Source organism: Mytilus edulis, unplaced genomic scaffold (assembly GCF_963676685.1).
Source record: "Mytilus edulis unplaced genomic scaffold, xbMytEdul2.2 SCAFFOLD_1336, whole genome shotgun sequence".
NCBI classification, from domain to species: domain Eukaryota; kingdom Metazoa; phylum Mollusca; class Bivalvia; order Mytilida; family Mytilidae; genus Mytilus; species Mytilus edulis.
The window spans coordinates 1-25,737 of record NW_027267996.1 but is presented as its reverse complement, the minus strand read 5'-3'; the positions used below and the strand labels follow the sequence as shown (position 1 = coordinate 25,737).

Here is a 25,737-nt window from a genome sequence, read left to right as displayed (position 1 = left end):
AAATTGACTATAAAAGATGTATTTCCTATTCCAAACATTAAATCTTGCTTTGATTTACTTGTTGGAAATGTTACTATTGCTTCACTGGACATGGCTACAGGATATTAGCAGCTGCAAATTGATGATTGATTGATTGATTGTTGGTGTTAAATTTCTAAGCGCCACTTTCTGGCTATTTCATGGCGACTAATTTTTATTGGTGTTAGAAGTCTGGGTGACCAAAGAAAACCATCAATCTTCGATAGGAAAACTGACAATCCTAGTCAATAAAGATTGGAGTCAATTGCACCCTTACAGGCAGGGTTCGAACAAAATGCCTCAGTGTTGACTGGCTAGTTATTACTGTAGTAGAACTTCTTAGACCACTTGGCCTCCAAGGCCCCTGAAAAATGATGAAAGGGACAGATGAAAGACAGCCTTCATTATGAAGTACAGTCAATTTGAACTTGTTAAATTATCATTTGGTCAGTGGAATATTCCTGCTATACTAAGAAGTATTACCAAGATTGTCTTACAATGACTAACAATATTTAAGAGTTTTTGCACTGTAAATATTAGAGGTCATTAGAATATAAAATTTAGCTGAACAGAAACAATCTATTTTAATAAGTCAATTTCCCGAACCATTGATGTTTACTAGCTATGTAATTTTATATATAACAATAAAAACTGAAAGATATAGGAGATTAAGTACTTTTTAAATATTTACAAAAGACAAAAAGACGATGATTTTTAAATGTTCCTTGGTCATATTTCCATATAACTTTACAAATTAGGAACTGTCATTTATCACATGCAACTGCATGTTCATGGAAAATATACAATAAAAAATATACGACTTACACAAATTGATCATTAAGAAGTTCCTTATCATCAATTTCATCCTCTGTTAAGCAACTACCATCTTCCTGTGGTATACAATTTTCTGGATCTGAAAAAACATTAAAACCATATACATGTCTTCATTTACAATTTTAACTTTTGATATCAATGTGTATGTAACCCAGTAAAATTAATTTTAATCTGTTGAACATGTTCAACACAGCCAATCCTGAAAAAGCATAAACAAATAAATGGAGGTCTTTGGACCAATGATTCCTCAGAAACTTCAATAACCTTATATTTCAAAATAAGTATGTCCACACCCAAAAAATCAATAACATTTGATATCAAAAGGACTATAAAGACCCTACACTATAATTATTAACAGCCCTGATTAATAATCAAAGATGTTGATAGTTGTGAAGAAAAAGATAGCCATTGTTTCCATTGATATAGGTTTTCTTCACCCAAAAAAATCAAACTGCACATGTATTTGCTATTTAATTCAATCTGTTATTCCTGGGTTCTTATTGTAAACTGTTCATAATATATGAAAGATCTTGAGGTTTGTTTTTGTACATTCTAATTGTCTTACACAGAAATCAGCTGATTTGAAATGTTTCATTTTCTTAGGCTAAAAATTGTGCCTTAAATCATTCATCAAATAAATTAGGATTCATCTTGTTTGTTAAATATCCAGGAAAAACAAAAGAAACAGCCCCCATTTTTATAAAACTTCAATCATATTTGATAACACATGTCTATTCATATTTAATCTTGAAATTCAACATCTAGTTTAAAAACTGTTTTCTGTTTCAATAATACATACACTGATTTTCTGCTCCAGGGTCTATGCAGACTATTGCAGCATTCTTTATAAAGAAACTTGTCTTGTTATAAAAGTGAGCACTGAAATGACGTGCTAGCTCACTGGCTCTTAAAAACAATCTCAAGGAAATTTCCAATTCTGTATTTTCTTTTATTCGCTGTTAAAAGAAAAGAAATTCTGATTTTAATCAAACAAGGTTGCAATATCTAGGGACAAAACCACAATAGACAATTTGTGATCATGATGATTTTTTTGATTATTTTCTGATTCAGTTTATATCTGAATTGAAAATACTTTTGCTTCACATCGTTATAAGTATTTGTCATTTATTAGTGATTAACTATTGGGAGTTATGTCTAACATATGTGTTAGTTGGTCAAAACAATAAATACAGGTAAATTTCTAATCAAACTGAAAGGTAAGCTTTGCATAGCTTGACCTACCAAAAAGAGGATCACAGTGGAATTCCACCAATGTGCGACATTGATGAAAACTATGTATTTTAAGATTTAACAAGTTGACATTATCTTCATTATAAAAAAAATCATTGGAATTTACAGGTAATCAAGGATCTTAACTCAAACGTAATTTGATTATAAAAGCAGTTATTTTTAAGTTAAGAAGAAAAATAGGTAAAACACAAATATATGCCTTGCTTAATACCAGTTGAATTTTTTAAAGCAAAGGAGTATGTTCAGTAAGGTCCTAAAATGGCCCCCTTTTTTAGCGTAAATTTCAAATTCGGTTTTATTGACCAATATCACAATTAATTATAGCTAATACAGTGATAGATAGAAAATAAGCCATTTTGTTGAAAATGTTACGTTTCTGCGTTTCATTTTGACGTCACAAATTGTACTCATATTGATTTTTCACGAAAAAATCAATGAAAATAGGTAAATTTCAATAGATTATTGGACAGGAAACATAGAGCGCATACGTCGACAACAAAGATCTTTTAAAATAATGTTTGTGAAGACATTTCAAATGTCTTATTTGAATATTAAGTTTGTCAACGTCTGCCCTCTATGTTTCCTGGTCCTTAATGTGGTTGAAATCCAGCTGATTTTGTCAAATTTCGCCAAAATCCCTTAACTTGACCGTTTTGGGACGTAAAAATCATCGTGTTAGAATTGAACTTTGACAAAAATAGTTCTGTTTTACTTTCTCACATCTCTTTAAGGCAACTTAAAATATTTATTGTCTTGTAACTATGAACTTTATAATTGGGGCCAAATATGGCCCTTACCGACCTTACTCCTTTCAAGGTTGATTTGAGCAAGGCAGATGATTAACAGAAATTGGTTCTATCAGAACTAGTTCCAAAAGAAAAGGACTCATTTCATCCAAACAAATGTAATTAACTCTTGACGGTCAAAATAGTTGTACCTTATCTTTTTTTAAATAAACTTTGAGCAAAAGCCATAAGTAATTTTTGTTCTATTGTTGTGATTAACTGTGTTTCAATGTGCCTGCCACTCTGCATTGGTTTAAGGCTACAAAAGTTCAGGCATTAAATGAACTTTATTTAATTATTGAGTTGATATAATATTACGGAAAACCTTCTAATGAAAATTTCAGAATAAATCTCTAGAGAAATGGTAGGATATTGCTACATGAGACAACATATACCTGTAAACCTTCAGCTACATTTAAAAATCTGACTCCATTTGAATTAGGTTCCAATATCTAAAATAGAAAATAAAATTGAATGTAATTAATTATTAGAATTTTATCTTTAATTTCAAATTTAAGTTTTATTAAATTAAAATGTTTTCTTACAGGGACTACAAACTATATTCTTTGTTCTAATTTTACTAGGTTCTATTGTAATGTCGGGTATTTTTGGTACTTTGTGGATATAAAGTGTGATATAGCCCATACACTTTCTTTCTTCATTAAGTAAATGAAATTTTAAGTATTATTTTGAGGCACACAAAATGAATAGGTTATTTTAGAAATTTCCTCCTTTTTTTAAGATAAGAAAACTGAAGGAAGTCTTTTTTTTTTTAAACTACTCATAAACAATCAGTCATGAGCTGTTAAATTCATTACTTATAATTTACAATTCCTTTCTAAATTAAAATTAAATACTGTTTTCTTCTTATAATTTGGTCCCACAAAACCCATATATACTGGCTAGGATTTGTTACAAAATAGTTATGACTTCACTGATCTTGATCAGTTTTAACATTTGAAATCAAAACTTATCAGTAAAATAAATTATGAAATATAATTGTGGTATCCTTATAATTGGCATAAGTGTTTATGATTTTTCCATGCACGAAAATCCTTTATGACTTGAAAACATAGAACAGATAATTACATTTGCAAAATTGGCAAGTTCTCTACATTGGTCTTGTCTGTAAAAATCATCAGCAACAAATCTGTCATTTTTTTCTTCTTTTACTTTGATTCCAATCTTTTCATAAATTGCCATGTAGTGTTTTTTGGTCAGTTTTTCAGGTTTAGATTTGGTGCTGTTCATCTAAAAACCAAATAAAATAGCCATATGTCACGTTTTGAGCATAGGTAAGATCAGTTAATTTAAACATATCTGATAATATATATATAACTCAGAAACAACAGTTGTTATCGCTCAGTTCTATGGTGAAAGAAGCCTGACCTGCTTATCCATATTTCCTTTTTTTCTTTTTGTTATACATATATACAGATTAGATAAATTTAAATCACTAATATTTAACATTTAAGTTACTGTAAGTTCAAATATTATTGTGTGGTTTTAATTGGTGCAAATGATGTGACTAGATGAGAAAAACAAAAATAAAAACTCTCATTTTTTTTTTAATTCTTAACTAGAGGCTCTAAAGAGCCTGTGTCGCTCACCTTGGTCTATGTGCATATTAAACAAAGGACACAAATGGATTCATGACAAAATTGTATTTTGGTGATGGTGATGTGTTTGAAGTTCTTACTTTACTGAACGATTTTGCTTCTTACAATTATATCTATAATGAACTTTGCCCATTAGTAACAGAGAACTATATTTGGTAAAAATTTACATAAATTTACCAAATTAATGAAAATTGTTAAAAATTGGGACAAAATTGTATTCAAGATAACCAAAAACGGCAAAATTTCTTTAAAAATTACCAATTGGAGGGCAGCAACCCAACAACCGATTGTCCAATTCATCAGAAAAATTCAGGGCAGATAGATATTGACTTGATTAACAATTAAACTTCTTGTCAGATTTGCTCTAGATGCTTTGGTTTCATAGTTATAAGCCAAAAACTGCATTTTACCCCTATGTTCTATTTTTAGCCGTGGCGGCCATCTTGGTTGAATGGCCAGGTCATCGGACACATTTTTCAAACTAGATACCCCAAAGATGATTGTGGCCTAGTAGTTTCAGTGGAGATTTTGTAAAAGATTACTTAGATTTATGAAAAATGGTTAAAGATTGACTATAAAGGGCAATAACTCCTAAAGGGGTCAACTGACCATTTTGGTCATGTTGACTTATTTGTAGATCTTCCTTTGCTGAACATTATTGCTGTTTACAATTCATCTCTAACTATAATAATATTCAAGATAATAACCAAAAACAGCAAAATTTCCTCAAAATTACCTATTCAGGGGCAGCAACCCAACCGATTGACCGATTCATCTGAAAATTTCAGGGCAGATAGATCTTGACCTGATAAACATTTTTATCCCCATGTCAGATTTCCTCAAAATGCTTTGGTTTTTGAGTTATAAGCCAAAAACTGCATTTTACCCCTATGTTCTATTTTTAGCGGTGGCGGCCATCTTGGTTGGTTGACCAGGTCACGCCACACATTTTTTAAACTAGATACCCCAAAGATGATTGTGGCCAAGTTTGGATTAATTTGGCCCAGTAGTTTCAGAGGAGAAGATTTTTGTAAAAGATTACTTTAATTTACGAAAAATGGTTAAATTTGACTATAAAGGGCAATAACTCCTAAACGGGTCAACTGACCATTTTGGTCATGTTGACTTATTTGTAGATCTTACTTTGCTGAACATTATTGCTGTTTACAGTTTATCTCTATCTATAATAATATTCAAGATAATAACCAAAAACAGCAAAATTTCCTCAAAATTACCAATTCAGGGGCAGCAACCCAACAACCGATTGACCGATTCATCTGAAAATTTCAGGGCAGATAGATCTTGACCTGATTAACATTTTTATCACACGTCAGATTTCCTCAAAATGCTTTGGTTTTTGATTTATAAGCCAAAAACTGCATTTTACCCCTTTGTTCTATTTTTAGCCGTGGCGGCCATCTTGGTTGGTTGACCAGGTCACGCCACACATTTTTTAAACTAGATACCCCAAAGATGATTGTGGCTAAGTTCGGATTAATTTGGCCCAGTAGTTTCAGAGGAGAAGATTTTTGTAAAAGATTACTTTAATTTACGAAAAATGGTTAAAAATTGACTATAAAGGGCAATAACTCCTAAACGGGTCAACTGACCATTTTGGTCATGTTGACTTATTTGTAGATCTTACTTTGCTGAACATTATTGCTGTTTACAGTTTATCTCTATCTATAATAATATTCAAGATAATAACCAAAAACAGCAAAATTTCCTCAAAATTACCAATTCAGGGGCAGCAACCCAACAACCGATTGACCGATTCATCTGAAAATTTCAGGGGAGATAGATCTTGACCTGATAAACATTTTTACCACATGTCAGATTTGCTCTAAATGCTTTGGTTTTTGAGTTATAAGCCAAAAACTGCATTTTACCCCTATGTTCTATTTTTAGCCGTGGCGGCCATCTTGGTTGGTTGACCAGGTCACGCCACACATTTTTTAAACTAGATACCCCAAAGATGATTGTGGCCAAGTTTGGATTAATTTGGCCCAGTAGTTTCAGAGGAGAAGATTTTTGTAAAAGATTACTTTAATTTACGAAAAATGGTTAAATTTGACTATAAAGGGCAATAACTCCTAAACGGGTCAACTGACCATTTTGGTCATGTTGACTTATTTGTAGATCTTACTTTGCTGAACATTATTGCTGTTTACAGTTTATCTCTATCTATAATAATATTCAAGATAATAACCAAAAACAGCAAAATTTCCTCAAAATTACCAATTCAGGGGCAGCAACCCAACAACCGATTGACCGATTCATCTGAAAATTTCAGGGCAGATAGATCTTGACCTGATTAACATTTTTATCACACGTCAGATTTCCTCAAAATGCTTTGGTTTTTGAGTTATAAGCCAAAAACTGCATTTTACCCCTTTGTTCTATTTTTAGCCGTGGCGGCCATCTTGGTTGGTTGACCAGGTCACGCCACACATTTTTTAAACTAGATACCCCAAAGATGATTGTGGCCAAGTTTGGATTAATTTGGCCCAGTAGTTTCAGAGAAGATTTTTGTAAAAGATTACTTTAATTTACGAAAAATGGTTAAAAATTGACTATAAAGGGCAATAACTCCTAAACGGGTCAACTGACCATTTTGGTCATGTTGACTTATTTGTAGATCTTACTTTGCTGAACATTATTGCTGTTTACAGTTTATCTCTATCTATAATAATATTCAAGATAATAACCAAAAACAGCAAAATTTCCTCAAAATTACCAATTCAGGGGCAGCAACCCAACAACCGATTGACCGATTCATCTGAAAATTTCAGGGGAGATAGATCTTGACCTGATAAACATTTTTACCACATGTCAGATTTGCTCTAAATGCTTTGGTTTCTGAGTTATAAGCCAAAAACTGCATTTTACCCCTATGTTCTATTTTTAGCCGTGGCGGCCATCTTGGTCGGTTGACCGGGTCACGCCACACATTTTTTAAACTAGATACCCCAATGATGATTGTGGCCAAGTTTGGTTTGATTTGGCCCAGTAGTTTCAGAGGAGAAGATTTTTGTAAAAGTTAACGACGACGGACGACGACGCCGGACGCCGGACGCCAAGTGATGAGAAAAGCTCACTTGGCCCTTTGGGCCAGGTGAGCTAAAAAATCACAATAATGAATAGTTCAAACATTAACAATTTTCCATTACATTTAGAAAGATGTCATGAAATAAATAAGCATTTAGAAGAAGTCTAAATATCAAAAACAATTCAATAATTTGTTGCCTGATTTTTTTTGTACAATATTTTTATTTGATAGATTTTTTTTTAAATACCATGTTTTTTAAATATTGTTTAAAAAAAACATATTGTAAACCTTACAGTCATTTAATTACTCTTTTACATTAATGTGAGTTATCTCCCTTACATGTATCTTTTCTAATTCTGACTCAATTTCTCTAAGGTAATCCCCTTTCATGGTATCTTCTTCACTATCTTCCATTACATTATACTCATCTCTAATGAAGTACAACAACTCCAACATTTTATTTCTACGGTTTTCATATTCTTTGGCATCCTGAAAATAATCCAACTTGATAAGTCATTTATATTTAAGTACCAATTAAGTTTATTTGAAACAGACAAAACAATAAAACCCTGAATCAATGAAAAAGTTGTCTAAAAGATTTCTTTATGTGTTACAGTCTAAAAAAAAAAAAAAAAAAAAAGCCTCTTCAATTTATGATACAGTAATGGACTAAAAATCAGCTTCAGATCTAAAAGCATTACACTAAATTTCTGGACTTTTCAAATTACAAGTGTCATAATTCAACCGAAGTTAATCTACCAAAAGAATCTCAAACTTGATTTGAGAAAAAAAGGAAAAAAATGTACAAATTTTATGAACTCAAAGTCTCTTAAGTCAGAGCTGTAATTCTGCCATAACCAGATTAACTAACTGGTACAAAACCCGACCTTGATCGGTTAGTCATCTTAATACACCAAAAACAAAAATATATGCAGGCAAAAAAGCTTATTCATTTATTTGATTTCTGAATGAAGGACATAGATAATAAATGCAGTATGTAGTGGGGCAAAACAAAAATAATTTGTTATGGGGATGATAATAAAAACTGTATCTTCAAAGATGATGCCTGTTCCTTGAAGTGACATGCATATCAGTTATTATTTACCTGCCGAGGTACAAAATGAGCTTCATGATATCCAAGTTTCTGCATATAAAATGCTTTATTACGTAACATTTCTTCATCGTTTGGATTAAACAATAGGTATGTGCCTGCACACTCCACAGCCTTGTCATTATTGCCATCTTAAAAAGAAAGATATTTCTTATATTCTTTTAACAACATCTCAAATCAAAAGCTATAATATATAAATAACAAAAGAATGCTTTGAACTATTATAAATTTTAATAAAGCAATGTTTTATTCAAAAAGACTTTGTGTTCTTGCCCAGGTTTTGTTCTTTTGTCACAATTCATACTTTCGACGACTTAGAGAGAGCCTGACACATATATTGTAAAGACAGTTGTTGAATACTGTATGTTGCCCTCAAGATGTATTTTGGTTATTCTTTATATTTAGTTGTTGTCTAATTGATATGTATCCGACAACTCCTTATTATCATATGCATTGCCACGGCCCTTTATAAATTTTTAAGAGTTGAACAAGTGTTCTTATCTGCCAAAAATAGGTTGATTTGTAACAGGAAAGTAGAACTTAAACTGATAACTACTAAATTCATTACAAAAATGATTTAAATATATTTAGACCTGACCTAATAAGTCTGACTGACTTTTGGAGTTCAGAATGGAGCACATGGGTTATAACTAAATGCCCTGGTATCTTTAGTGTAAAATATGTCCTTTTCCCTAATACAAAAAAAAAAAAATTTCTGAAAAAATTGTCAAGAAATTATTCCGCTATGGTTTTTTTTATTGTTCTTTGGTTTACAAGCAATGAAATAACAAATTATTTTCTTTAAAAACTACATCTTTCTTCAAAATGTAGAATTTTTTTTTTTTCCATTAGTGTAATGATGTTAAAATCTTGAAGCAGCTTATGACTAGAACCAACCCATGTACAAGCTTAAGATACTATAGGAAGGTAATTATAGCATAAATTAACTATCTATTATAACTATAGTAACCAAACTCACTTTGGTGATATGCAAATTGTAGAAAATTATAATGCTGTCCAACAAAATCTGGTAAATAGTCTTTATAGAGAATGCTCAACTTCCTTTCACATTTAAACTGGCACTGTAACACAGAGATGTAGTGATCTGTAAAAAAATAAATAACATACATTTATAAAGTTGTAAATTTTCAAAATCTATGTATATGCATGTATATCTATATATTTCAATGGTAAAACTAATAATAAAAAATACATTAGCATGTAATGCATGCACATCAAAAATCAAGTTGTTAATATCAGATAAATGACAGAATAAATCCAATTAAATTAAAAAGAAAACCTAGTGTTTCACTTACAAGTCCATGACATTAGTTGGATTTTATGTCTGTCATGCTGTGAAGAAATCTTTAAAATATGAAGTTAGGTGACAGTTTTCTTTTTAGTAGGATTACTAAAGAATTTTTATCATCAAAAGTAATTCTGGTAGGTCTAGTATTTTCTGAGAAAATAAGATTGTTCAATTTTCCCTACTACACATGTGTTATTAGTTATCTTGGTGTATTCAGGGGATGTACACAATTTTACACTGTTGAGAATTCATACAGCCTGAGACACAGCCAACCATGTGCTCTGCAGGGCGCAGCTTTATACGACCGCAGAAGTCGAAACCCTGAACAGTTGGGGCAAGTATGGACACAACATTCAAGCTTGATACAGCTCTGAATTTGGATTGCGATTGAATTTTTGAAATAATATGAGTTTCTGACACAAAACAAATGTCAAGATCTTACAAAGCTATTGAGCAATATTGAACATTAAAGATTTCTTCTTTTAACTTTTCAAAAATTTGGAATTTGAGAAATTTGAAGAAAAAAAAATTGAAAACAACTACCACCCCCCTTTTTTTTGCAATTAGTCCAAAACCTGACATTTCTTTATACATAATATACAAGTAATGTAAGCGAGGTAAATATGGACATACCCAACATTGTATGTTAAATGTTTTAGAATTACCTCCCTTACACTGCTTTTAAATTGTCTTAATTGTCCATTGACCAGAAATACCTAGTTTTTCCCCTTTTTGCGCCTAATTCCAAAACACTTTGAGCCATAACCCCCCAAAGTCAATACTAACCATCCCTTCATGGTATGGAAACTTGTGATTAAATTTCAGAGTGATTCATACACTTAAACATAAGTTATTGTTTGAAAACTACAAAAATGTTTATTTTGGGCCCCCTTTTTGGCCCCTAATTCCTAAACTTACCTACATATTTAGGAAAATTAACCCCAAACGGAATCCGGGACTTCCCTGTGTTAAATGGAAACTTGTGGTACAATATCATAGAGATCCATACAGTTACACACAAGTTATAGTCTTGAAATAGAAAAATGTTTGTTTTTAGCCCCTTTTTGGCCCTTAATTCATAGACTGTTTGCCCAATAACCCCTTTAAATAAATCCCAACCTTCTACTTATGGTTTTAAACATTGTGGTACAATTTCAGAACAATTGAAATACTAATACACCACTTTTTGTCCTGAAACTAGATAAATGCTGTTTTTGGCCCCTTTGGGCCCCTTATTCCTAAACCTTTTAAACATTGTGTTAAAATTTTATTGATTTCTTTTTACTTATTCAAAAGTTATTATCCGGAAACAATCCGTCTTCGGAGGATGCTGACGCGGACGCCGACGTAATACCAATATACGACCAAAAATTTTTTAATTTTTGAGGTCGTATAAAATGTACATATATATGAAGCACTCCTGTACTCATTTTATATTACAGGGTGTAAAATTGGAAAATTCTGATGACTTATAATGTAGAAATTGAACACTGAATTTGCTGCACGTTGTCAAATATTACTTTTTAAACAAATCTTGTGTTTTTAATTTTGTTTGGTTGGTACTTTTACAGTCTGATTTTTTCTCTCCACATTTTGGCACCACATTTTGACAATTTTTTAATAGTTTTTTATATATTTTTGTTTTTTTACCCAGGGGTTAATAGTTGCACTTGGACGGGGTGTTGTTATTTCCATCCATGTCATTTATCAATAAGACCATAAGATTCTTGCGTCATAAGAAATAATGCAATCATTTTAGTTCATCTGAACTGGGTGTTATCAGACAAAAAACAAATGAAAGTTAGCATACAAAGGATAATGAGAAAAAGATTGACTCAAAGTATTGAAGTCATTCTTGAAGAAAAAAATCAACAAAATATTAATAATGGACGAATGGAATAAACACTGAAAACAAGTAAGGGCTCATGTTCTTGTGCTAATAATAGATTTGTCTTAACAGTACTTTTAAAGATGTAGAAAGGAAGTGACAATTGTTTTTTTTTTTTTATAAATGTTTGTTTTCAATTACATAAAGGGGTAATTGCATCTTCTGATTTAAAATTTAACAACAGTGAATGGTCAAGCAGAGGAAACAAACCCTTCAAATCAACATAAATCTTCATAAAACATTGTCTTTTTTCTTTATGGTCATACTGAAAACAGTTCTTTTTTCTAATCGCGGTGTTGCACAGGACTTCAACTTATGGGATTAAATTGATTTATGAATATTTTTTTCGAATTACTGAGCATTACATTGCTGGTATATGGCATAAATATCGTGTTCCATGTAATGCTGAATAATATGATGGCAGACAGTTTAAGTCTGTGTGAACATTGATCATGTTTTGTCAGGGAAACAGATGTGTAAAATAGGTGAAGGTTTTTTTAGTGACGTCATCTTAACCTTCTTTTCCAGATAAAAAAACATTAACCAACATCTAGCAGTCCAGTATATATTTCTGCCAAATCAACAAAAAAAAACTGTATTTATAAATTTAGAAGTATTGGTCCAAACTGCGATATAACTATTGGGTTGATGGTGTCTGATAGCTAAACATTATCTGTGTTCTGTCATATTTACTTTTGTAAGACTGTGTAAAATTTCAAGAATTTCATAAAAAGAAACCGGTATGGAATATTTCACAAATTTTGCTCAAATTTTGCATACAACCTTAACATACTTAACTCCTTGAAATATAGCTGAAAATCGAAAAAATAATGCATTTATCTCAACAATTATCTGACATATTACTGATTGAATTCTTTTAAAAAAGTTAAAATTTGTATAAAAAACACATAATATTGCTGAAATACCTTCTTTAATTTGTCCGAAATAATTTCTAATACATAGATTTGTCTTTAAAAAAATCCATATGTTCTTGATACATAAATTTTCATTTTAAATCTGCTTTTTGGCTGCACAGACGTTCAAAGTATTTTTTTTAACAATTTCAATCTACCAATAGACCAGTTCCGGGATACGCCATAACAGTTTTTTAGCTGAATCTGTCATTTAACTTCCATCACCACCTGATTTAATGTAGGCATTGTCACTTCCAACACACGTTGAATAAAAGTGTGAATAAGTTTAATCTTATACTGCACAAAATATTTTGAAAATCAAAATCAAATGAGTTGGTGACCATCAATTAAGTAGTACAGTTATTAAGATTATTAACTTACAAAAAAAAACTTTAATAGAGTAGGGATACCTGCGCGACTATATGGTAAAAATATGTCATAAAGTCATTTCCCGTGAAAGACATTACGTAAAGTTTATATGATATCTCCTCAAGTTTATAAGATATCTCCTAAGGTTTATAAGATATCAAATATAGTTTATAAGATATCTCATATAATTTATCAGATATCTTATATAATTGTCTTTATAAGATATCTCATGAACTATATAAGATATCTTATAAACTATATAAGATATCTTATAAACTATATAAGATATCTTATAAACTTTAGAAGATCTCTTATAAAGTATATAAGATATCTTATAAATTTGGGGAGATATCTTAAATAACATTAAAGATATCTTATATATACTATATAAGATATCTCATATAATATATAAGATATCTCATATAATATATAAGATATCTCACAAAAATGAAATAATATAAGATATCTAATATATTATAGGTGATATCTTATATATTATAGGAGATATCTTACTTAGTTTATAAGATATCTCATAAAGTTTATAAGATATCTCATAAAGTTTATGAGATATCTTTTATAGTTTATATGATATCTCCTAAAGTTTATAAGATATCTCCTAAAGTTTATAAGATATCAAATATAGTTTATAAGATATCTCATATAATTTATCAGATATCTTATATAATTGTCTTTATAAGATATCTCATGAACTATATAAGATATCTTATAAACTATATAAGATATCTTATAAACTATATAAGATATCTTATAAACTATATAAGATATCTTAAAAACTATATAAGATATCTTATAAACTATATAAGATATCTTATAAACTATATAAGATATCTTATAAACTATATAAGATATCTTATAAATTATATAAGATATCTTATATAACAAGAGGCTGTCACAACGACAGCAAACCGGATTTGTTAACATTTATTTGTGTCCTGGCAATATCACAAGAACCATTACTGATGAATGGTGAAAGTGAAAATTATCAATTTCAAATTTGACCTCCATTTTGTCATCAGTATCAACATATTAAAATTTGAAAAGCTTAGATTGAATGGTTCATGAGTAAATGCAACAACGTGAATGGAAACGCCATTTTACGATCTTTCAAGAACCATAATTCCTGAACGGTAAAAGTCAAAAATCGTCATTATTGAACTTGACCTCTATTTTGTCATCAGTAATAACATATCAAAATTTAAAAGCTTTGGTTCAATGGTTCATGAGAAAATGCACGGACAGGACGGGAAACTCCATTTTTCAATCTTTCAAGAACCATAACTCCTGAACGGTAAAAGTCAAAATCGCCATTATTGAACTTGACCTCCATTTTGTCATAAGTAACAGCGTATTAAAATTTCGGAAGCTTTGGTAGAACAGTTCATGCATAAATGCACGGACCCGACTGGAAACTCCATTTTTCAATCTTTCAAGAACCATAACTCCTGAACGGTAAAAGTCAAAATCGCCATTATTGAACTTGACCTTCAAATAGTAGTCAGTAATAACATATTAAAATTTTAAAAGCTTTGGTTGAACGGTTCATGAGTTAATGCACGGACAACATTTGATTGCCGCCCGCCCGCCTGACAGCCCGACCGCCCGCCCGCCGTACATCCCCAAATCAATAACCGACATTTTTGTCACAAAAATCTGGTTAAAAATTATTTATAAGATATCTCATATACTTTATAAGATATCTTATAAACTTTAGAAGATATATTATAAAGTATATAAGATATCATATAAACTTTATGAGATATATTATATTACATTAAAGATTTATAGTATAACTAATCGCCGTATTTGAATGTAAAAAATAAGACAACGCGTGACCCAACAACGCATGGATTAAACGAGTGCGCAGCACGAGTTTAATCTATAGCGGCGTTCGGTCACAAGTTGTCTTATTTTTTATATTCAAATACGGCGATTAGTTATTCTTTTTATTACATTGGTAAATGGCTTTTTTTTTTATGAAATTAATGTAGAAAATGTAAGGAACTATATCTTTTTCCTACGCATTGACAATTTGTTTTGATCCGACGTTATCGACGTCTTGACAACGCCTATTGTTGTAACCAATGTAATAAATCTCATATAACATTAAAGATATCTTATATAATATATGAGATATCTCATAAAAATGCAATTATATAAGATATCTTATATATTAAAGGAGATATCTTATATATTATATAAGATATTATATAAGATATCTTATATAATATATAAGATATCTTATATATTATAGGAGATATCTTGAAATTCGAATAAATAGTAAAACCGCTTGCCATAGACATAATTCTAAAAATGGCCCATTTCTTCTGTGCCCTTGAATAAGAACTAAGGAAAATGAACACAAATAGGATTATTTGAAGTCCAATGGGACAGTATCAAACCAAGAAAAGTAATAGTTGGGACATGGTTTAAAGATATCATCTGAAGAAAACAATTCAAAATTTCTGTCAATTAACAACTACTGTGACCTTGACTTTTGAATTACCCAATTTTCACCTTTGAATTATTGATTATAATATCATAAACAATCCTCAAAGCCACCATCATAAGTTTTTTTAACATATTTTCTTTTGGACCTCTTGTCCAATGATGGGTTTTACTATTCTTACTGCTTTTAGAAGATGCTCAACAAGGGACCAGTGAATGTCAACGATAAATAGCCTACTTTGGGAATGTGAGGCACACAATTGTAGATGTTCTAAAACTTTTTTCTGCAGTTAAAAGGAGGTATAAAAAGTAATCAGTCTCTTTGTAAAAGATTTCAGTGACTATTTCTCAATATTTTTCTTGTTTGAAACGAGAAACACCTACATGTCCTATTGATGTCAGAGATTTTACTTTTTTTGTACTTTTGCTAAGAAAAATTGCATATCATCAAAATATAATCTTTAATACTACAACACACACGTATATATCATTTTGTTATTTCAGTCTGGTTGAACTGACTGCATTCATCAGTAAAATTGTTCATGTTTATTATGTTGCAAGTAAATAGTTCACCACATGTTTCAACTATGAATGAATTCATAGGAAATCCTTTTGTTTACATTATTACATTCTTTAACATTAAAGGCGTAACTATAAAATTTACAATTTCAGAACATTATGCATTCTGGGTATTTCTTTTAAAATTGTACACCCAAACATAAATAGTCAAATTCCTGAACAATGATAATCAAAGAATCTAAGTGAACAAGCTCTAAATACCAAATGTCGTAACCTTATTTCAAGCCAGCAACAACTAAGAGTTATAATGACAGAGTTGTCTTCCATATAATCAAAACTTATTTCATAGCAACTAAAACATTACTACTTCTCACATTATAATTGACCTAACATTACCAATATGCACCGGTACAGAAATATTTTGGAACACTTTCAATAATAGTAAATAAGTGGAATTAAAATCTTCTAGGTTTGTAGTATGCTTTATCACATTGCACAGTCATTAATGAATAGTCTTATGTCATTCCTTACTAACAAGTTATAATGTATATTGAAATGTTCATTGTGTATTTGTCTCTAATATCAATGCAATAATTTAATTTTTGATATAACAAATCTTGTGATTGGCTGAAAGATTTTGTGTCCATCAGCTCACATACATACTTTTGTCATGGGATCGTGACGTCATCCACAGTTTTTCCATAATTTACTCCTCATAAATGGAATTAATAATTAAATTATAAAGAATAAAATTGAAAATGGAAATGTGGAAGGTGTCAAAGAGACAACAACCCGACCATAGAACAGACAACAGCAGAAGGTCACCAATAGGTCTTCAATGCAGTAAGAAAATACCAACTGACTGTAAAAAAAAATTCTTTTGAAAATAACCTCAAAAATGTGGTGCATAATTTTAAATAATCTGTTTCTCCGGTTATTCAGTGTGCACCACATTATTAATACTATTTCTTCATAGACAGAACAAATTTAAGACTTTCCTTAAATATTGAAATTATCCTGTGGTCAGCTTATTTTATATGTATTATGCATCACTTTTCTCAATAACAGTTATGCTTAGCATTCCTTCATTCAAAAGATATGTTTAAAAAATCTGGCAATACAATTAGACAATATACGTATAGTGTATTGAAATATGAAATTTATTTGTATGAGGCTAATTAGAAACAGGGGAAATGCGAGGTTGTACTAAGCATTTTCCCGTTTCGTGCCGAATACAAATAAATTTCATATTTAAAGACAGTATACGTATATTGTCTTTATACTGAAATCGATAGAAAATAAAAAATAAAAAAATATGTAACAAATTGTTGTTAAAAAAAAGTGTTTGGAATTTCCCTCATGGGGTACCATTTTTGGGGTATTTCCCTATGAGCGTAGTCCCGGCGGTAAGACATTGACATTTTAAGGAATTAGAAAGGGAAAATGAACTTAATTAACAACATTTAATTAACATGGTATATAAATTACCAATTTGAAGACATAACAAGTTTAAATTCATAAAGTTGCTACACGTTGTCATGGTTGTGACGTGACGTTGTTGATGAAATACAGTAGTTCTGGTAAGTAGGCGGGGCTTATAGGTTAGTTGAGGTCATTGACGTATAAAGCTAACGTTTATACGTATAGCTTTATCTGTATAGTAAAATAGCTGATTGCAGTATAAAACAGATTAATGAAAATCTGCACAATACAATTGCACTTATCAAAATGAAATGAGAACTGCAAATGGAGATAAAATCAAAGAAGGGGTAATCAATCCATAGCAAATTGTACTTAGTAATTCCAAATAAATTAAACAGTACAACATAAGCTGTAATAAGCCTTTAAAATGGACACATCTAATTCATGTAATTACCTTAAATACAAACCTAATACTAACAAAGTTACAGGTGGTCTGTATTATTTGTTTTGTTGTTTAGCATTTACTGGGGATTTATTTATTTTCTTGAGAATATAAAAAAGAAGATGTGGTATGATTGCCGATGAGACAACTATCCTCAAAAGACCAAAATGACACAGACATTAACAACTATAGGTCGCTGTATAGCCTTCAACAATGAGCAAAGCCCATACTGCATAGTCAGCTATAAAAGGCCCGATAAGACAATGTAAATTATACTTATTTTTGTAGATCTATACCGATAACAATTTCCATGAGCTGAGAAAAATATTAAATTGTTTATTTGATAGCATGGTTTTGCCAATGTCTGCCTTCAAGCCAATAGAAAACTCATACTTTGTTGACCATTTAAATTTGGTTAACCTATACCTATGAAATCTGCAAAAAGTTGGTATCAAACAAATAATAATGAATCCATAATTACAATTTAAGTGCAAGTTTTTGTAAGAATAATGCTATTTAAAGAATTTCAAAACTTGTCAGAAACAAGAGGCTGCCAGAGTGACAGCAAACCAGATTTTTCTGTGTCCTCGCATTTTGCAATACCACAAGGACCATAAATCCTGAACAGTATAAGTGACAATCATCAATATAGACCTCCATTTTGTCATCAGTAACTGTAAAAACACCTTAAAATTTTAAAAGATTCGTATGAACAGTTTGAGTAAATGCACAGACACTGTACATCCCCAAATCAATAACCTTTGAAAAACCAATTAAAGACAAGTTGACCGAACAATTCTATTTTGAAGTTACCTTAATCCTGTTTGATAATTTGAGAAATCTCTCCATAACTTTTGGTTAAAATTATGGAGTAAATTCCCTTAATTCTTTATTTCTAGAGCGTTTCAACTTAATCAGATCTTGAAATACCAGAATATCCCCATTTTAAATTCTGAATTTAAGTTAATGAGAGGGTTTTTGTAGGTCATGTTTTTACCAGTCTTATTATAAGACATATAGGCACTTTTAAGAAGTTCAAGATTTGATAAAATACGTCATAAAATTTGAAGTCCATTAATTCTACAAACTGTTGCAAGTTAAATGATCCAATCAACAGGATCAAAAACCAAGAACCCCTGTACTGACAAATCATGTTATGCAGCTTCAGTACCTTACTCAATAATATCACGTAATCCACAACACAGATTTTGGATATTATTGTCCATTTGACGTCTAACACTTCATACAAATAAAATTAACATAGAGACCTAAGGGGAAACTTTTTTTAATTATTAACCAAAAATTATGAAATTAATAGTCAATATCATATATTAACATACATCAAGAAAAAAATATCAATTTTAAAAAATGAATTTTTAAGATTTTTTTCTGCAAATATATAGAAGTCAAATGGACTTTTAATAATTATAAGTAAAGGCCAATAGTTCCTTAAAAAAATTCATAAAGAGTTAGACAGTCTTAACATCAGAGAAAGAGAGAGAAATATATACTGTAACTAAATAATTTATAAAAAAGATGTATTCTCAGTGAAACTGATATTCAATTGCATACAAATATTTCATCTTCCTTTTGACTGAGTAAATAATATTGATAGTTCTTTGTTTTTTAATGCGGTATTATAAATATATTGTTTTATGATATTTAAAACAGTATTTTCTGCATTACAAAAAGTAATGCAGAAAATAGTGTTTAACATTTTTGCAATTTTACTAAACAAAGAAAAAAAAAAATCTTTTGTAAAAATTACACTAAAATTAATTCAATAAGTGAGAGACCAATCTTCAATCTGTTCTAATAATATTTGTGTATGTTCACAATCCCAAAATAAATGTTCTATGACTTTAATTTCTCTATTACAAAATGTACAACTTGGATTATCTTAATTTTATAAAGAAATCTGTTTGTTGCTAAGATTCAATGATTGAATCTATACTGCAGTCACTGTAGCCTTGTATTTTTTGTAACAACAAAAGGCAGTTTATAAATTCTTTTTTAATTGATTTTTATCAAAGCCATAAATTTAGTCCATCTTCACAGACTAGTGGGAAAACATTTATTTTTATTTAAAACAATATACATCTTTAGATCGTTTTGAAATTTTATCAATTCTTTAAGTATTGATTTGATTTAAAGGCAGTTCTTATAAACTCGTGTTTTATTTCTCACAAAAACAATTTGATCCTTGACATACAGCAGATTTAATACTATTATATCTCATGGAATTCACATTTAACGGACATGTTTCTTCAAATTTTTGAAGAAAGAAAAAAGTCAAATCTTCATAGATGTACAATCAAAAGCCTTCAGAAAGCTGTCAACAAAGACATTAATTCAAACAATAAAAGATCATAGACATTTTTCTTCAAATATTACTTTCAACTGAATTTCAAAGGCACTTGTCCTTGATTTCTTTTTAACCTATATACTTAAATATAGCAATTGTATTTTTTTAAAGAATGACTGTAATATTTTTTCTGTCTATGAAAAAATAACATCAAAAATGTGATGAACACTGAATAACTGGCGTAGCGGGTTATTTTAAAGTGTGCACCACATTTTTTATGTTATTTCGAATAGACAGAAAACATATTACAGTCATTTCTTATAATTTAATTCTAAAATCCATTTTAAACCAAAATAAACCATGAAAAAACGTTGATGGTCACATGACAAAATTATGTCTATGAGCAGATAACCATAACAACGTTAATCCAATCAGAAGACACGTTACATCCAAAATTAAATTATAAAAAAATAACAGTTGGGTTTTTTAGAATCTAGACAATTGCCTTTAATAAAATCATAGAAACTATAAAATATTTTTATAAATGGAAGAAATTTGTTAGTCTGAATTTTTTAATGCAGACAAAAAGAAGATTTTTTTTTCTAGGACAAAAAATTGCTTTTGATTAAAAAGACAAACACAATTTGACATTAAACTCTTTTCATCTATTATGAGGTATTTTCTCATATTTTTTATTTTCAATAACGCTTGATTGAAGTTTGTTTGAAAAATTAAAGATTGTCTATGTTTGGTATGGAAAAAGTTTGGATGCAGGATAATTGAAAGCATTTGGAATTATTTTAGAAAGTCACAAGATGAATATATGCAAGAACAATATACTGTAACAAAAAAAAATCAAATGAAGATAGACAGACTAACAAACTAAGTTAACTAGAAGCTTAGATATAACGATTATCCTCCATCTGATGAACATGAAGTATGTCCTATAAACTTTGTAGAAATGCAGTGATTATATAAGTAAACAATATTGTTTAGACATCAAACAGTTGAAAATTCAGCTTTGGTAGTCTTGAATCTTATTGTTCAAATTTTTTTTTAATTCTTTTTTTTTAATGTGTTTTTATGAGCTATTTTGTGGCTGTCAGCTTTTAATTAGTGGAGGAAAAATACGATCTTGGATTGGAAAACTGACAATCCTAATCGATTAAGATTGGAGTTAAGTGCACCAGTATGAGAGGGGTTGGAACTCACAACCTCCAAAATTTTAACTTACCAGCTATAGCCTGGATAAAGTCTGGGAATGACTGGTGGTCAAAGTGTCCTTCACATTCTACTCGGCACCTCTCTTCTTCTTTGTAGTATTCTGTAATAGCTAGCTCAATCAATTCTATTGCATTAGTCCAATCATCCTGGTCATAGGCATTCTCTCCTTTTATTCTGTAATCCTACAATAAATTTACCACTTATCTTATACATGTTATAAGAGATTTGTCTTGTTATAAGTTAAAAAACAAAAAAAAATGAAACAAGGCTTTCAAGCAGTAAGTATTTATTTCAATTTTCAAAAGGAATTGAAAAGTAAATTCATATAACAAAGGGGTATAACTTTGGAATATTATTAAACCTAAGCCTTCTATCAAAATTCATTTAATAGTAACTGCGACCTTGACATTGGATGTATAGATTAAAACCAAATAGGGATCTCCCTACTCTTCTATTTCACAATATATTCCTATTAACTTGACATAATGAACTATAATGAACACCAATATTCTTAAGTGTGACCATATATATGATTCTGATTTCCATATAAGGATATTGGAGCTATAATCCAGAAACTCTTTTACAGAAATTTGTCTTGGTCTATTCTTAGTAAGTATGACCTTGACCTCAAATTTAGTGACCACAAAATCAAATCAATATGTCTCAATCCTCTTATTGTATGTAACCACATGAACATGTAAAGATGTAATCATATACAGAATTTGATTCAGAATCAGGAAACCACTTTCCAGCATAAATTAGTTTTATTATAACCCCATGACCTTGACCTTAGACATATATATATATATATATATATATATATATATAGTGTCCTAAAAATATCTTATGTGATCAAATATACTAACAAGGTGGCAATCTGATTAAAAGTTTTTTAATAAGCATGAAAAAAAACCAGTTCACTGACGAATGGGTAAAAAACTTTATTCCTCTGCATCTTTACATATTTAATGTATCTTCTCATCTTTACATATTTAATGTATCTTCTCTATGACTTATTTAACATACTGTAGATGACACTGAATTTATCAGGTTGGAGACTGAACATGACCATACTTATGTGGTGCTAATATGAATATAATATACTGAGTTTTGATTATAAAATCTATAATCTTTATTCCTTTACATGTGTTTTAAATGTAAATTTATTTTATCCTTTTGACAAATTTAGATGGACCAGATAATTTGATTATGTTACATGAACAACTGAAAGAGAAAATCTGGTAAACTTGTCCCCCACAACCATTAAAATTATACAGGAGACTTAATTTCTCTTTCTTATAATGGTTGCAGTCTTGTAATTGACTGCTCCATGTGCTTACATGCAAAACAGCTGATTTTTATCTTTTTTCTTAAATGCTGAATAGAAAATGTTTTCCATTAGCATATCATGTACGTAGTAATATGCAATTGTGATTTAATGGGGAAAAGTGCATCATGACATGAGGAATACCAGTATTAAAACATACATGTAGCATTCCACTTTCCTGGTTTGATGTCCCAAAAGATATGCAGCCTTATTTATACATACAAATAGATGTTTTAATTCAGCATAAACTTTTAATCAAACAGAAAACATAAGAGTCCAGAAAAAAAATCTAAAAAGGACTTTTTTTTTTTTATTTCACTTCATATTTTGATATGCACAAAAAAAAGATATGTGTTTCCTATTACTCTACCCTCCCTTTCTTTTAAACTAAACAAGAATGTGTCCCCAGTACACAGATGCCCCACTCGCACTATCATTTTCTATGTTCAGTGGACCGTGAAATTGGGGTCAAAAGTCTAATTTGGCAATTAAATTAGAAAGATCATATCATAAGGAGCATGTGTACTAAGTTTGAAGTTGATTGGACTTCAACTTCATCAAAAACTACCTTGACCAAAAACTTCAACCTGAACGAACGAACGAACAGATGGACAGAAGGACGGACGGACGCACAGACCAGAAAACATAATGCCCCTCTACTATCGTAGGTGGGGCATAAAAACATAGCCTACCCTTAAGTTTTTTTTGTTATTTTTTTCCATAAGCACTGTTGAAGTCAGAATGTCCCTCCCAAAGACTTAATGTAAAACAAATGGTCAAATAAAAAAAAATCCTACCTACCCTATTTTTTCAAAGATGTAATAAGAAACACACATATTATATTTTTTGGCCTTAGAATTTTTTTTCTGAGATTTGGACTATTGTTTACAAAGAAAATAAACTACCGAAAATGATTTAAATAGTAAACATAATTACTAAGAAATTGTTTATGATCTTTTAGATGTAAAAAATCTTTTTTAAGGTCCCTGAGGTCACTTTTATTCCATACCTGATAAGGTTTTTTCTCCAAATCCTTAAAGTCCTCATCTTTAACTTTGAAGTCTTGTCTGTATGAATGGATATTTGCTACTGTATCTTCATCTCCTGGGTTCCTCAGGAAATAGGTATATGCTGCACATGCTGCATCTGTATATCTTTCTAACTGAAAACAGATGATAAAAAACCAGATTGACCAATATTATTCATAGTTTGACTGACTTTTTCATAGTTTTTTTAACACATAAGATTGAAAATGGCAGTGGACAAACTTGAAATATGCCTGAAAAAAAGAGGCAAAGGACACCAAAGTGATAATCTAACTCATAAGTTGACAACAAACTGACAATGGCATAGCAAAATCTAAAATGATCAAAAAGTCAAAGAAATTGGAGTTTGGCATTATAAATACAGCTTCATATTTTCTTCTTTAATTCTGATTTTTTTCTTGTGAATGGAAGTCTTTCATAATTTTAATCCAATGGGAATGAAAAAAAAAAGTTCAGTAGGAAATGAAGAGTTGTAATTGTTGAAAGAATGCTTTTAATTTAAGTTCAACTTTTTTTTGCTGTAGTTCAAATCCAAATTACTGATGTACTGGATTTTTCTTTCAATTTTTATATCACACCACTTATTTAATGATTTGAAAAAAAACTGTTAAATTTTACTATATTTAAAATTCCAACAGCCTTATAAATACAGATTCTCGAGGATTTTTTTTAATAATAGCCTGGGTTTGAAAGGACTAGCACAAAGAAGCAAAATTCTAACATGCTGTAAAAAATATTACTTAATGAAACTAAAGAGTTAAATATTTTTTCAAACATCGAGCATGAAATGAAAAATCAATTATTATTTCAAGGGTGTATGTGGACTAAAGGTAATTCCTGTTGGAAATCCTTTAAACACCTAAGAAAACGTATTCAAATATAGAAAGAAAATGAAACTTTTGGATAAGTAACATTTTATTTCTTATTTTTAGCATTATAAAATATAAGGTATAAATATGCAAGTAAGCTTAGGTCAACACTATAACTTTTAATTTTAATAAATGTTATATATATATATATATATACCTGTTTATAACACAATTGAAGATAGATGTATGGTACAAACTTTCAAATTCTTTGTCAATTCAGAATTTACTATATTTTCAATGCCTAACTCCTGTGCCTGGCACTTTTTCAAGCAATGTGGACTCTTGAACCATCCTTTCAAAGAAATTCGCTTTAAATAAACTGTTAGAATCATTGGAACTTTTGAAAAGAAAATGATCGTCAATCATTTGGCCTCCATTGCATTTCAATCGGCAGTCAATTATTGTTCCCTTGTATAGTTTTCTACTCTCTATAGCCCTTCTCAACAAATCCTATACACTGAAACCATTTCTCAGACCTAATAGCTTGTAATCCAGACAGGTAAAAATTATCATATGTCAGCCTGGGAAAATCACTGTGACTATGTGTGTTCATAATTAAAAATGTCAGTAAGATAATTGAAATATGCAAAGCAGCAATTTTTCCCAATTTTCCTGTGTTCAAATGATTTATCCAATAGCATAAAAGCTCCTGATTCCCAATATGAAATTCATGGTATTGCTTATTTGACTTCAACTTTTCAAATGACTGAAACTGAGTCTCGATTGAGTATTATAGAAATAATGTTATGTAAAATAACTCAGTTGTAAATTTCAATAATAGGATCGAACTGTATTAATAACTTCTTATTTATATCACTAAACAAATAAAGTCATTACATAAAATCTTTTAACATCTTTTTAAGAATATTTTTATGGTACCATGTGTCAGTGTCAGAAGAAAACATGTGTGTTTGACATATGGCAAAGTTCAAAAATAAATAATCAACATTAATTTATACTTTTTTATACT

The 25,737-nt window shown here is 30.0% G+C and overlaps 1 protein-coding gene across 1 annotated transcript; it reads right to left on the bottom strand.

Moving 5' to 3' along the window:
• Positions 1 to 9: 9 nt before the first annotated feature.
• LOC139506525 (uncharacterized) lies at positions 10 to 24,029 on the bottom strand. Its single transcript, XM_071295486.1, has 10 exons — positions 23,862 to 24,029; positions 21,536 to 21,707; positions 9,647 to 9,772; positions 8,662 to 8,798; positions 7,896 to 8,045; positions 3,978 to 4,139; positions 3,284 to 3,340; positions 1,652 to 1,808; positions 844 to 931; positions 10 to 382 (listed from the first exon to the last, which is right to left on the bottom strand). The coding sequence occupies exons 4-10, from the start codon at positions 8,728 to 8,730 to the stop codon at positions 358 to 360; spliced, it is 708 nt and encodes a 235-aa protein (XP_071151587.1). The 5' UTR covers positions 8,731 to 8,798; positions 9,647 to 9,772; positions 21,536 to 21,707; positions 23,862 to 24,029; the 3' UTR covers positions 10 to 357.
• Positions 24,030 to 25,737: the final 1,708 nt, after the last annotated feature.

Excerpts from the sequence above, each read along its gene's own strand:
- LOC139506525 (XM_071295486.1), bottom strand. The coding sequence starts at position 8,730 with ATGTTACGTAATAAAGCATTTTATATGCAGAAACTTGGATATCATGAA. Across the intron at positions 3,341-3,977 it reads AACTTGCCAATTTTGCAAAT|ATATTGGAACCTAATTCAAA; the intron begins GTAATTATCTGT and ends TTTCTATTTTAG. Across the intron at positions 383-843 it reads CTTCTTAATGATCAATTTGT|GGGCCTTGGAGGCCAAGTGG; the intron begins GTAAGTCGTATA and ends ATCATTTTTCAG.